Here is a 16,525-nt window from a genome sequence, read left to right as displayed (position 1 = left end):
ACGAATAAAGTTCTTCCTTATGCGTTGTGGAATTTTGATAATTCTACTATAAATACAGAGGGAGTAAAAATGTCCCACGCAAAACAGTTTTTGCTATGTTCTATACTTGTAAGACGGAGACAACACATGTGGGTCTAACGTCCTCTTAAAATAATAGTTAATAATAAACAGTGGCGTAGCCAGGGGGTTTTTTTTTTGGGTTTTGACTCCCATTGACATTTTTTTCCCATAGTAAATGTATTATTTATATACAAAAACTTGGTTTGATTTATACTTGAACAGTTGACTACTTCACCCCCCGCCCCAATTTCATAATCTTTACTATGCGACTGATAATAAACAGGGTTGGGAGTTTATAACACTTAAAGTTTTATAAATACTTACCTTGAACATTCGGTAAATATGACCTAAAAATATGTAATAAAAATTACAAAATATGCAAAAAACAGAAATGTATTAATTAATAATTTTACTCCAACAAAATCAACAGATAACAAAAGTTTTAAATTAGAATCAAATAATATACTAAATTATATTCGCGTCGCATCAGCGCGTCAGCGTACCTATATCTGTCTATATTTACTTAATCTATATATATAGATTAAGTTCATATGAATATAATATTTACTTTGACAATTCGACTGACGATAATCTAAAAACACGTTTACTAAAATATAATTTCATAAAATCATTTGAACCTTTTTCATATAATATTGCACTAAAATCAAATAAATCGCAAAATATTCAAAAATATCCATAAATAAAGATTTAGTCCTCTATATCATGAAACACACTTTTAGGTTACTCTGCTATTTCTTAGCATCTCTAAGATATATGCAAATGCTATAAATCCCTCACCCTGATAATAAAACTATTGAAAAAAAATTTATAACTTTGTTCATTAATGATAAAATTGTTGAAGATACAAATTCCAAAAACACAAATCCTCGCCTTAAAGTTTAATTATCGACGTATTGATATTTTACCATGTTATAAATTATAAATTATAATAAAATACACAACATAAAATATATTTTTAATATGATTACTTTATTCTCGTATAAAAACACCAAAATTATGTTAACTATATATTATTGTGTTCATAATATTATTTAGTAATAAAAATAAAAAAGGTTACTACAAGTGGGTCACTGTAATGGATGGTGTTAAATTTTAATTCAATGATATAATATCATTGTATATACGAAAAACGATTCTGCAGATGATCGGAGGCGGTCTATGCAATGCTCGTTATCGTGGTCACCAAAAGGGGAATTCAATAAGCTCTTACAGCCGGTGGCGATATTTAATCGTTTGACGGTTTTGGGAATAGGAAACCAAAATATATCTAATTATAAACGCCTTGCCTTTGCGTGACGTATACGCCATAATGTAAAATAAAAAAATTACTAAAAAAATGGTAATGTTTTTATAGAGTTAACCTAAAAATGTTTGTCTCGTTGATTTATATATACAAATGGTCACCCTATAATGTAGTCATTAAATAATTATCACCGATCGGTTTATAGATTTATATAAACAGAATTTACGGACATTTTTTTTTTTACTTAAAAGCCGCTAGTATAGACTATAATAGCTTAACAATTACATATAAATTTACGGACATATTTTTAAATAAATTTAATTTATACGTTTTATACTATTATACCTACAATTCAAAGAAATCCAATATTTTAATTATTAATGATATGAATATTTTAATACTATCGACTTTCCGAGTGGCGATGAATAATAGAATGGTAGTTTAATACTATAGTAGGTAATACAATACTGAACAGAATATTTGCCATAGGCAGGTACCTACAATAAGTATAAACATGGCAATGGTTTGAAATTGTAAGCATTCCCATATTTTTATTGGATAGGTAGTTTAAAAGTAGCTTGGTAAGATATACATTCTCCACTTTTTTATATTTTTCATTCTGGGATGGATATTATAGTTTTATTGTTGTCACAATATTACATTGTTACATATAACTGCTATAAGTTTTATTATACTAATATTATGAATTATTTTTACTAAATTATTATAATAATTATGTCTTATTGTTACCTATATAAACCCATTATTATATAACAATATTAGTTTCAACAGTGTACAGTTTTTTTTTTGTGACAAATCCTATATAGTACCTGTATACGCTATATAGGCGAATCTCCGTTTGAGTGTATCTCAGATTTAGTGTACCTCAGTTAATGGACATACGTCAGTGTACATGACTTTGTGAAATAATTTGACCTAGATGGGCAACCGCAAGTCACGGATTGGATTTATCAATTCGTATATTTTTTTAACGTGGTTTAAGCTATTTAGTCTCTTATATTTTCGAATATCTCTAAAAACAATCTTTGAAATTCTCGTCAAAATTAATAGAGTAGTTTTTGAGTATATAAGCTACAAACATACATTTGGTTTTAAGATAATAATATTATAGGTAGGTACTGTATTACACTCATATAGCTTCAGTGGTTCTGGCTAGGCGATGATGAAACAGTCAGTCAGTCAGGACAAGTTATTTTATATATTACTAGCTGTATCACCTGACTTCACCCAGGGAAAAAATTAACAACCATAAAATGAGGTGCATTTTAACTAATCATTATAGTAATGTAAAAGTTGAAACTAAATGTTTTCGATAACGCAATTTATATAATTCAGCTAGTCACGGTATATTAATAAAGTGATTGGTGTTTTCCATATAACTCTCATGTATTTAATATTAAAACTATGTATCATGTATGTAACAAAATTTATATTAATCTGCAGTAGCTTATAATTTAGTTTAGTCTTTAATTACGACTGAGTGCGTAAACGATTATTTAATCTGTGCAAGTACATTTCTCGCAAACAACAGACATTAATGAAATATTTCAAACATAAAAACAAAATTGCGGCTTCTTAAACAACAGGATTTGCATTTTCTTAAGTAACGATAAAATTGGAAATAATAGATCACTCGGAGAAGTATTTGAAACAATTCTATGAACAAAAATTTGAAAAAAGATCAATTGTGTCGTCAGAAAATTGGTATATAATACAGACCTGTTCTTTTATATATATAATATAAGGATAAATAGATAAGTTTTAAATGGGCATTTTTCATGCTAAAATGTTCCTTCCAATGAATCAATTATTTCCAAAACATGAATACAACCTTTATTCAAGGCTGGGCATGTTAATGATATATTTTTTAACTCAGTTAAGTGAGTTAAATTGTTTTCAATTCATTTAAAAATTAAGTTAAGAGATTTTAAAATTTAAAATACATTATACATCAATTAAGTTTATAATTAATTTGACAAATACTATTAACTTAATTTTTAACTCATTAACTCGTTAATGCCAAGCCTTGCATTTTTTACATATTACTTATGATAGCACCATGGGGGATCCCATCCCCCTCCCATTCGCCGAATAAGTCTAAAGACATAGATGAACGTTGATGATTTTACTCGAAACTATTAAAGCAATGTAATTTATAACAGATAAGTATTCAGTTTCTATTTTCTAATAGAAAAACAATTTTCGAATCAAAAGTCCCATTTCACAGTAACGTGTATGATAATTATACAGTGCTATTCGATTTAGGTACATTGTTAGAGTTCGTACTTCGTAGCTTATAATGAAAAACGCTTACGGCTTTTCATTATAACAGCTGTTTAAAATGTCCATGTTAATAGTATATGATTTTTTATTTATAAACATATATAAAACTTACGTATTATGTATATAAGAATATATGGAATTTGGAAACGTTTTATTATATAACATTGATATTTTATTATAGTAACATTTTTATAACTGTCAGGGGTATTTAGTTGTTCGTTTATACCTGTATGGCTGTAGTAGGTAGTATAGGTACCTACTCTGTAGTGTTCTTCCTGTAGGAAAAATCATCAGTATCACAGGCTAAATTTATGGTGATGAAATATTTTTGATAATTAATATTATTAATATTGGTCTTGGCTCTTGATACAATTAAGCGGTGGCCGGTGGTTTATGAATTAAATGATCGATTCAAATATTTCCATATCATCGTTGTTGCCAGTGAAAAGAGAATTATAACTGTTAGATGTTGTTGGTGCGCTCTATGTTTGGATGTTTAAGTTTAAGCGGAGACAGTAGACAGTTAACACACAACGTGGGTGATATTGAAAAAGTTCGTTTATATTTTATAGGCTTTTAACTCGGTTTAACCACAGAATATAACAAATTTAGTAAATATAGTTCATGAATCACGATATTATCTGTTATATTATCGGGCGATGCCACAGTTGATATTATACAAAACGAATAGACTTCCTATATCCTAATATCCTATACCTAACTGCGATGTCTGCAAATAATCCAATTTATTTATTTTGATTATAGTCATAGGTAGGTATCACATTTACAATTTCACTAAACAAATCCATACGGACTTCTTTGATTAGCACAGTCAGCCATTTTACCGACTTCAATATTAAGATGACGCTACAACCGCATTTGTTGTTTACGTCTTAAAAGTGCTTAACATATCAAATTTACACTGAGGAGTTAAGGCTGTTGGAGCATAGAATATTTTAAGTAGTACAATTTAGGAAATTGTGCATTAATATTATTGGAAAATATTTGTCATTGTGTGAGTAGTAAATGAATCTTAGTGTGTGTAATCCATTCTCGTGTTATCGTAAAAAAATCGTTAAAATCGGTACAAAATAGCTATAAGCGGAAGATTAGTTTATGTACTTCCCGATGTCCGATTATTATTTTAAAAATATATATGAATTCATCACCCTCTTTTTTAGGTTATGTAGGAAAAATAATTGATGTTTTAAAACTGAATGTAAGTGTAAAAATAAAAATATTTTCATATTTTTTTTAATTTTAACATATCTTTTAAGCCTTTTTGAATACAAAAATCAAAAATCTGTTTCCTACATACCTAGAAAAGGAGATGATGAGTTCATATAATTTTTTTAAATAATAATTGGACATTGGGAAGTACATAAACTAATCTTCCGCTTATTGGTCTAAAACTACAAAAAACACGATGTGCTCCAACAGCCTATTAACGTTTAACTTAGTTATTTTAAAAATTATAGTGAAGTTTTGCGTGTATAAAATACTAAATAGTGCTATTTAAAAATGCTCATAACTTGCTTAAAAACATAACTATATCGTAAGATACCGACATTATGATCATAGATAATGTTTTTGGCATTACGTTTCATAATAGGTTGATTCATGTACTGTAGTTTTTAAACTAACGAAGCTAAACGTGTACTGCTGCAGTAGCATAAAATAGGTATCCATATCACGCATTTGTAAGACAACAAATGCGGATGTAGCGTCTTCTTAAAGCCAAGTTTATCAAGTTGTATTATATATTAATCTGTGGGCGCATTGTGAAAAACATCATGATTGTGGCTAATTGTGGATTTGAGTGACAGCGACGACGGCGGTATCAGTTAACGGATTGATGGCATTTTTCTAATGGTGTTAATCAGCACCTGCCACCTACCTAGTAACGAAGAATCTGGGATGGATTTTGTATGATTGCCAGGCAGAATACGCACGGAAGACAATTTATTATAACCGATTGACAATTTGTCGACAAGAATCGGACAGACAAGAACCGGAAAAATCGGAATAGCACATACACTATTATCAGACTTCTTACTTTTTACACACAAGCTAATACCATTGATTATAAATACTATTAGTATTTATAAATTATAATCAATGCCAGTACCTACCTTTTTTTAAGAACTATTGGTAAATACCTACTTATTTATCGTATATCTGTTAACTAAATAATTACCTATTGGCTATTCCTAACGCAATCACACAGACACAGTGCACACTTGCACGCTACAACACACTAGGAAGTCATCTTTCTTATATAGTAATATATATCTTTCGCATATTTGTACAATATATTTTTATACTTAGGATTACGGTAACCACCCAATGTTAGGGGGTATACCTACCCTTTAAAATAAGTGTGTTGGTCACCACACCTAATACATAGGTTGGGCGCCACTGTTATTCATTATAAATATTTATGTGCGACTTGTCAGAAAGCCTCTAATTAAGAAAGACAATTATTCAATATAACATGCTACCTTCTAGGAATAAGCAATTAAAACTGAATAATTGAATACAAACAGTAAAAATATACAAAACAATAATAATGCTCATAGATATTAAACTTTTGTCCAGTCGTATAGTCATCGTCCAGTGTCCACCTGCAAGCAATAATAAAATTATATGCCACAACAGTCTTCTCAGAATCCAAATTAATTTTGATAAAAGCGAGGTAAGTTCACCATTATTTAACAACATAATATTTTAATGAATTACTTAGTATGGGTATTATAAATAAAATGTTAAAACTTTCTTAACAGCTATCATTTAACTTTATTAATACATGTGAAAAGTTATTGTATTTCTACTTTTACCTGTTCTTGCATTAATAATTATTATTAATATTTAGGTTTAGGGACTTATAGTTCTAAAAAACACACCCAAATATGTACCAAAAGTTACCAAATATAGGTACACAAAACAAAAAAGGTGGGTATCGCTCTGCTGTAAAGTAGGTTAAAAATTAAAACGGAGTCACTGTCTAATGGATGGTATTAAATTTGAATTTAATGATATATCATTGTATACAAAAACGATTCTGAGCGGTGACGGTTTGTCAGTTTGTCAGATATTTTATATTTTATATTATATTTCTATTGTTATTACTTATAATTAATACGGCAGCCGGTAAGTTAAATTAAAATTACAAAATTACAATACTATAAATTACTGTTTTTATATTTTTGAGATTTTTCGGTTACAAATTAATCTAATTACGCGGAACTTTGTTTTAAAATTTCAATCATTAGCTCTAAAAAGTGAACATTTTATACATTTTTAACTACAAAATAAATTTGAAATTTTAATTTAAAAATTCAAACTTTAAATGGTTTAAAAAAAATTTGTGCCAATATATTTTTAATATTTTTAAACTGCTATTGTAACAATATATCAGGAGCCTTGTAAACATTTTCAAGTATTTTGACCCAAAGAACAAAATTTTATTGACATTTATAGAAAAAAAAACTAAAAAAAATGATAACTGTAATTGTCCGTAAACAGCTCAAACAGCGATAGACTTATACTTACATATTATTTTATAGCCACAACTAATAGCCACAACAGCCAACAAGAAATGTATTATTTTTGAAGTTTCTTACAACCGTCATAGACCTATAAACTATAATTACCTCTTTAAATTCTTTGAAAATAGTTGCAAAAATTGCAAAAAATGTACCCGAATGATTTGGATAATATTTTTTCGTCAGAATGCTTACATTTGCAATCTTATTTACTAAACAGTGATATCGATATGGACATAGATAATTTAATTCCAATCACACTGTGCCAGTATTTGAGAGACAACTATTTACATATTTAAATATTTCCAAATATTGACACAACATTGAGAAATTTTGGTTAGTGTACCAGTGTCCAATTGTATACCTACTAGCGAGAGATCGTTTTTATGCCTCAAACGCGTAATCTATTTAAGGTTTACCCAAACTGATGACAAGTTTAATCATTTAGCATTGTCATCGATAAAGAATGAAATATTAAGCAAATTGAATCGCGAAGATTTAATTGACACATTTGCAAGAACCAATTAATGTCGACGGAAATCGATTGTCTATATAATAAGTATATAAGTAATTTATTATGTAAGAAATGTAGTTTGTATTTTGTATACCAACCTTTTGTTATTCCTTATTTTTTTCCTGTTTTTCAACTCCAATATTGTTATGTTTTTGTAATTAAAATATAAATAAAAGTTTTTTTGCATACCTATACCTTATTTTATTTCATCGTATTTAAGGGTGAAAATTTTCCAGCAAGGTTAAAGGCCAACAAGCGGTAGATATGTAAATACGCTTCTGTATACCAATATTATGCTTGTTTTATTTATTTATTATTATTATTATTTAAATTGTTTGTATAATATGATTGTTTATGATTGCCGTCCTAAGGAAGAATGCCGTAAATCGAAAAAAAAAATGAGATTATTCTGTATTACGTTTAACATTACAGTTGTACACGTTATTTCAAGTAAAAATGCCGTAACTATGGTTATTTATCGAGAAATGTGTGCTTATAAGAAACAAATATTGACGCAATTGTAATTAAATATAATCGATGCTTAGCAAAAACGCCGTAATCACAGTTTGCTAGAGAAGATTGCCGTATCTTTTTTTAAAATACGGCGTTTTTACTTAACATATCCTCATAATCTATATTTACGGCATTGTTGTTTAGGAAACTGGTTGTAATAAGCCGTATCTTATAATTTAATTTTAAATTACTGATAATGTTTGGAGTTTTGCTGTCAGATAATAATGAATCTGTCGTAAATAATATATCTGAGTTACCTATTTATTTTGTGATGGTATTGTGGTTAACGATGAAGTAGAGCTTTTCACGAAATCCGGTGAACTTAGGAAAAGGAAAAAATATTTAACAAGTGTAGAAATGCGAAAAAAAATAAAATTAAAGTTAGAAAAAGATCGGCACGGGGTGTTACCAGGCTGCGATAAAGAAAATTGCCAAAAACAATACAGAAGAAAGACGATTTATTGTGAATTTTCAATATTGGAATATGACCTGGCAGGAACGTAGAGTTTTCATATTGAGTACGTGTCAATGCATGGATGTTAAAACACGTAAAAATACCGAACTGTCTAACTGTCTAAAAATGTATAATGACTAGGTATAACTTTGATTTCAAGATAAAGATACTGTTATTACTTTCAAATTGTGTTATAAATTATAACTAAAAATTAGTATTCATAATATACGGCGTTATTTTTTCAATCGTTGGTGATTAATACATTTTGGTATGCTACGTAAAAAAGCCGTAACCAGAATCACGGCATTTTTGCCAAGTAAACTATTCTAAATAATTAATAACATACTTAGTATGAATATCAAAACAAGCATATCTTGGTGAAATATAAATTTTAAATAAAATTGAATAGTTCCATTGCATTCATGGAGTATATTTCCATAAGAAATTATGTATTTTAGTTTGAAAAATGTTATATTTATGAAAATAGAACTACCAAAAACCACTAAACATAAAAACTCATTTTTCTCGAAATGTCATGAAGGAAACTTACGGCATTCTTCCTTAGGACGGTACGGGTATTTAATTATCATTTGAATTTATGGACGTATAAGGAAAAAAATTGTACAAGCCAGGAATGTATCACTGCTGCCAAAAAAATATTGTCCCAGTAAACAATTCTCCAAAATTTGATTAAATGTTCTGTGTATGGTGTATCTGTAGTATTACATTATTCTGTAGTAGACGGTAGTGCGTATTTCATACAAACATACAATAATAATATACATAATAATATGTGCCATGTACATGTGGTAGTACCATATTATTCGGAGTTCACGCGCGTCTAACGCTAACGAAGGTTGGCTGCACTGGTCATCGTGCCGGGAAGACGCGACTGGCGCCCGGGCGCTACAAGCATACAGCTGCTGCGTGTGAGCCGCGCTTGGTGCGCATTGTCAGTACTCAGTTCGCCAGTTGCCGCCGTTTGGATTCCTGCATCCTCATACATCGCCCCCACCGGACACAACCAACAGACAACAGTCCGTTCCCACAAGTCACAACCGCCATAATATTGTTTACTGTTCGCGCAATACCAACTGCAACCGCCCGCGTCCCGTCGTGGCGTCGTGTTTCAAATAACTTCCAGACCGAAAGCCCCACCGCCGTCTCTTCGTCGAGGTACGAGGCACAGTCAGACGTCAATTAATTGTCGCCGGCCGCCAATTGATAACCGCTACGGCAACGACGAATATTATTGTTGTCAATAATAATCAATCGTCCCGCTCACTACCCCGTTTGTGTGGGTAATGTGTATGCGTGTGTGTGTGTGATTTGTATGCACCTATACATATTTACATCAACAGTCGACATATGCAATGATGATCAGTATACGCATCTAGCCGTCCAAAACCGTGAGTCTCTCCAGGTCGTTTTCACGTCTCCATTGATCCCGCCGTTGCAGATAAGCGTTGGCGCGCACTCTCGTCGTCTGTCATTCGTTGATTATTATATTATATTTATGGTCGCGAAGATGAAGCTGGTCGACAACGTCGTGCGCAGCTTCAAGGTGGCTAAGGTGTTCCGCGAGAACACGGATAAGATCAACAGCTTTGACTTCTCGCCTGCCGGCGATTACATCATATCATGCAGTGAAGACGACCAGATCGTCATTTACGACAGTCAGAAGGGTGAGCTGTCCAAGACCATCAACAGTAAGAAGTATGGTGTTGATCTCATACATTTCGCGCATACTAAGACTACTGCCATACACAGTTCGACCAAAGTCGACGACACCATCAGGTATAATATCCTGGCCAGCCAGCCAGCTTCTTACAGTCTGTGTCTTGCTTACTTAAGTTATATTTTTGACCAATTATTATGCTTTGCTTGATTGTATTAGGCAACGGACAATCGCTTGAGTGGTTGAATATTATTATTACCGGTCAACACCAATAGCGACTATGTCTCGTCCGTAATGTTTTAATATAGAAAATAATTTAGTAGGTGTCTGTTGTATATAAAGTATTTCACTTTGATTACCTAGTACTTATACAGTATCATCTACCTATTTAGTTTTAATCATATCTGCAAACAATGTTAGTCAGATGTGAATTAGTAACTATGTATGTGCTGTTAAAGTAAACACTATTGAAAAGCGTATACATTTTGAATGATAAACATGTATGCTTTACTAGCATAAATTCCTTACATGTTGCTGTTCCTATTGTAATCATTCAGTTTCTGCTTTGATATCTATAATAACAAACATGACCGAAAATACCAGTATTAAACTCCATGCCACGAGAGAAGTAACCCGTGTCCTGACCTAATCGCGGTCAAATCTGCGCATCCCCTACCATTTTGACATGTCGACGTTGCACAATGACGACTCAACAGTAGGCAATGTTATATAGTAATACTATTAGTATGTATAATGTTGTAGAGTGGGGGAAACGGAGCCTCAGAACGGTTTCTGCCGTCAGTCTGCATTCGCGTAGCGGGTTACTTCTCTCGTGGCACGGAGTTTAGGCCTATCATAATCAGTCATCTTATAGAACATAGTTAATAAATAATAATACTATGGTTTATATTAGGTAGGCATAATAATTCTTTATTTTTTATCAAGGTAGTTCAATCCAAAAGTTAAAGCATACTTAATAAATATGTTATAGGTAGCTTATTTTAAATCAAGGTATTGAACATAATGAGGTATTAGGTATACGATGCTGCTGGTTTTAGTTTAGGAGGAAAAGGACAAAGGGGGTTCATAGTTATTGTCAATATGATAATAATAGGTACAGTTTGTTTCTACCATACCGTCTAATTCTCAATTCAAACAAATCATTTTTTCCTAATGTAAAATATTATTAATTACAAAATAATATTATTTCTCAATTAAAATTCTAATATTATTTAATTGTGACTAATGTAATATTACCTCAAATATTACTATTATATTCAGTGTTCAAAATAATGTATTCATCTACATTACTTTTATTTAAAAAAAAAACACTTATGTTCGATTTCCTTAGATATTAACGTATTCATATTATGGTCGTTAATTATAATTAATCATTGGTACTTATTCATTGACCATTCATTACATACCCATAATAACATTTATGACTTATATTTATAAAAATACTTTGTTAGAATTTTTTATATATATTTTATAAAATCTTATAACTTTGTCTTATAAAAAAACAGGTTAAATGTATTATTAGCCTAAATCTTTTTAACTTTAGTAGTTTTAGCAAACTCTTATACAAAGGATATTTTCTATAAATATTATTTATTATAATGGTTTTTTTTTAACCTTTTGTGTCCTTTTTTTTTATCTGTCTAATTATTCCTTTCAGCTCGTAATTCATTGATAAGTTGACTGATTTAATAAATGAAAAAAAGGGGTATGTTTGTCATTAATAATTAAGGATAAATGTTAATCCTTGGATTAATATCCAAGGATATCCGTTAAGTTAGATCTAAAAGAAAAAACCATAAATTATAAAAAGGAGTTGCGATCAACTTATAATCATGTCGTAATTGAATGTGTGGCCATCCCTGCTGTAAATACTTTGAAATTTAACAATATTTCAAATAAATTGGACTAATGATTTTTTTTAAACCATCACATTTTTTTAATTTTTAGATATTTATCATTGCATGATAATAAGTACATTCGCTATTTCACGGGACATGCCAAAAAAGTTGTGTCATTATGTGTGTCCCCCATTGAGGACATGTTTGTTTCTGGATCATTGGATAAAAGTCTCAGATTATGGGATTTGAGGTCGCCAAATTGTCAAGGTTATATCAATGTTATGGGAAGACCAGTAGCAGCTTTTGATCCAGAAGGTTTAGTGTTGGCTGCTGGCATTAATTCTGAAACTCTCAAACTGTTTGACGTTAGGTAAATGTAATTTGTGTTTATTTTCATTGAATAAAATTAATAACTACCTCTGACTAACACTTTAATTTTAGATCATTTGACAAAGGGCCATTCATAACTGTGAAACTTCCTCAAGAGAAAGAATGTGACTGGACTGACCTCAAATTTAGTCAGGATGGCCGAACCATACTTATTCCTACTAATGGATCTTTAATTAGATTGATAAATGCATTTAATGGTACTCCGATTCAGACTTTTACTGGTCACCTGAATAATAAAGGCATTCCTATTGAAGCATCATTCAGTCCAGATTCTCAATACATATTCAGTGGGTCAACAGATGGTCGCATTCATGTATGGAACGCAGTTACTGGCTATAAAGTTTGTGTTCTCAATGGTGATCATCCAGGTCCAGTACATTGTGTTAAATTTAATCCTAAATACATGATGATGGCCTCCGCATGTACAAATATGGCGTTTTGGTTACCTACAGTTGATGATGTAGCCAATTTGGCATAAGTCAAATATTATTTATTTGTGTGTGCAATGTGCATTAGACTTACATTACTTAAGTACAATGTACTTATTTAAAGTTAAAACATTTTAATTATTGATTTTCCTATAATTTAAGTTAACTTATTAACTTTTATTCAATTATTTGAAAAAAATAAATCTATTTATTTTTTATTTGTAATTATTTTTAGTTATTGAGTAAACACTCATTGATGTAAAAGTCAGTTATCATTTTGTTTTATTACTCCTTTGGAATGCTTTAATGCATTCGACAAATTTTGATTTTTATACTTCATTTAAGGTTATTTATTAATTAAGTTATGAAATGTTTAGAATCAATTGATGTTTATTAGTCCTGATCTTATATATTATATTATTATATGTGTTTTATATTTAAGGTTAAGAGTTTTCTTGTAAATGTCTATTTCTTTCTAAATTACTGCTGAGCGTCATACTGTTACAACATAGGTATTAATTGATTATTGGTGATATTTTATTGAGCAAGGTCAAATTTAATAAAATAAAATATAAATGTATAATTTTTATCTCTTTGACAGATATCTTTTTAACCGAGAATCTTGAAAAGAATTTGACAGGATTATCAGTTAGCGGTTTGACATTCAGCAGTATTAGCAGTGTTTTGATACTTGCTATTTTCCAAATTGTCATATTTTTTAAAACATAATGCTCATTGACATTTATGACCAGTCAGTACCCTAACTAATGGTGCTTTAAAACATTTACTTTTAATTCAGACACATAATACCTACACTTAATTGAATCGTTTTTAAATGTATTAAAAAAATCATAATTTATTATGTTTTAAATAACTAAAAGTAAAATTGAATATTTATATGATTACTTATATCCAATGATTAACCAAAAACCTTGATTAGCAGATGATTAAAGTTTTGAATAAATTACATATTTTATTTTATTAAATAAATAACTGTTGAATTTATGATTACTTAAGAGAATGTTACCATAATATTTGTTTTCTTTCTCAGACACACGCGCGACATAGATAAAACGCATTCACGTAAAAATGTTTTTGTGATTATTAAGTAATTTTAGAGTAAAGTCGCCTACTGCAAAAGTTAAATAATTAATATGTTATACTGTCAAAATCATAATTCCCTATAATTTTTGTGATTGGTAATTTAATTCATAAGATTATTCTAAAACATAAAAATTTATTGTGTGAACACATTTTGTCTATGTCAGAGAGAAAAAACAATCAGTGCACTAACGTCTAACAACTTCATAAGTAATTTTGATGTTAAAACAAATAAAATTTGACTATGAAAAAAAACCTAGTTTGTGAATTTAATCAGTATCACACTCTGTGACTAATTTTTTTTATTATTTATAACATATATTTTAAATTATTATATTATAACAATTCATAAAATAAATAACATTTCAAATGAAATTTAATGAAATTTAAATTATCAAGTAAAAACTTTAATCATAGAGTTTGTTTTATCCTTCACTGCTTATGTCGTTTAAAATTGTAAATAATCTAAACACCATTCTAAATTGTATGTTGTATTTAATATGTATTTTGTTAAGAAGACGCCACGCATCGATTTGCTATCTGTCAGTCAGGATCTTTTATATATCATTATAAATTTAATTTTTTTAGACAACACTGAGGCTGTTAGGTAGGTTGGATGCTATTGAACCATCTACTTTTTATCTAATGTTAAACTATTGTGTATTAATTATATTAATACTTAAAAGATAATACTCTTCCCTATAAATTAAATCATAGATCGGTTTCACGGACTAAGATATATATTATATCTTAGTCCGTGGTCAGTTTATAACTATAATATACTGAGTTGCCAGTGTATTATACCCGTCGTAGATAACAAGTTGATATGTGGCTGTCCTCTGAAGTAATAAAAGTTACTATTATTTTAATATACAACTACTATTATTTATTAATTTAAAACTATTTATCAAAGTTTAAGAGTTAAAAAATTATATTGACTGCAGAAATTGTGGAACATCAGCGTTGTAATAATTAACTTGTGTTAATATTATAATAATAGTTTAGTACTTATGTTTTAATTGATATTTATTTTGTCAATTATTTATTTTAAAGATTTTACTGTATTTATTAATGCAAGAAAGGAAAATCTTCGTGTTGAATTATATTTGAATGAAAACCATTTTTTTAAAATATTTTTTTATGGTATGTTGAATTTTAAATTCTGAATAGTTTATCATTAGAAGTATAATCATTTTTAGGCCTACAATTTTATACAATACTTTAATTTTATAAGTTAATATTAAATATGTATACCAGATAATATTACCTAATTATTTAAAGGTATGGATGTTAAAGTTTATTATTTTTGAAAGTTTTTTTATTTATTTAAAACCAATTTTCTTGGATGTTGTAATTTCCCATTAAATTAAATAAAAAAATGTATACATTAATATATCATATCATGTTCTTAACATAATATAAATAATAAAATAATTTTATGTTATACAAGCAAAAAAGAACATATTTGCTAAAGCTTATAAAAGTTATAATGTAATAACTAATAATCATTTTCTTTGCTGTTCAAATTATTTTCAATGTTTTTAATTTAAAGTTGTCCTATGAATAGGCACTATTTTGATAACTCGCTGTTATTCAAATGAATACAATATTATATGTAATCAGTTGATGTAAAACTTTTCCAAATTTCCGTTGGAACGTAATATTACTGGTCGTTTATTATTAATTAATATTCACCAAAAACAAAAATAATATACATACCTATACCTTTCATGTTCTATAATTGTGAATTTTAGAATCTATAAAGATCATTATATAACTTTAGATAATATAAAGTAAAAATTAAACAATATACAATAATTACATAATAATTTGTGAAATTTGTTTGTGTAACGTAAAATACTAATATACAAAACCTATATAATCTAAGATAAGTTTTAAAAATGAGTATTGTTGAAATGTATTTATGGAAATATTATCATATTAAAAGAAAATTTATTATATTCTTTTTAATTATTTGTTTTGACGAATAGCTGTAAGATTTTGTTGATGAATTTGTCGAAAAGACTGATTAATCAAAAGTGGCGTATTTAGGTCTATGCCTGGACATAATACGCCATATTGTGAAAAATTTTATTTAGTTATTTTGTATGTACGTCAAGGAAAGACATCCACTCAGCTATTTTATTAAACTTCTAAAGTTCTACAACTGAATTATCATACCTGTATATTTAGTCTTCTAGTTTGTCATGGACCCGGGTCGGATTAGACGATTGTCTGGTATCCGTGGACTCGTGGTTGGTGGACCGTTATTTCATCGACGCGTGATTGGCGGTTGCTGATGTGTATAGGCGGGGCCCGTATTGTTGACGCCCAAATGTTGCTTACGTAGGACAAATAAGGAAAGGTTTATTGGTGCGGAGATTAATTTATCCCGCCGAAACAGTGCCGCAACTA

At 29.3% G+C, this 16,525-nt stretch overlaps 1 protein-coding gene across 1 annotated transcript; it reads left to right on the top strand.

The window, feature by feature from the left end:
* Window positions 1-9,566: 9,566 nt before the first annotated feature.
* Window positions 9,567-15,822, top strand: LOC132946792 (WD repeat-containing protein 82). The gene is made up of 3 exons (XM_061016869.1): window positions 9,567-10,451; window positions 12,301-12,561; window positions 12,633-15,822. Exons 1-3 carry the CDS (start codon window positions 9,988-9,990, stop codon window positions 13,057-13,059), a joined length of 1,152 nt encoding a protein of 383 aa, XP_060872852.1. The 5' UTR covers window positions 9,567-9,987; the 3' UTR covers window positions 13,060-15,822.
* Window positions 15,823-16,525: the final 703 nt, after the last annotated feature.

Source organism: Metopolophium dirhodum, chromosome 6 (genome assembly GCF_019925205.1).
Source record: "Metopolophium dirhodum isolate CAU chromosome 6, ASM1992520v1, whole genome shotgun sequence".
NCBI classification, from domain to species: Eukaryota; Metazoa; Arthropoda; class Insecta; order Hemiptera; family Aphididae; genus Metopolophium; species Metopolophium dirhodum.
Note: the sequence above shows the minus strand (reverse complement) of the source record. Positions and strands in the feature narration are given on the sequence as shown.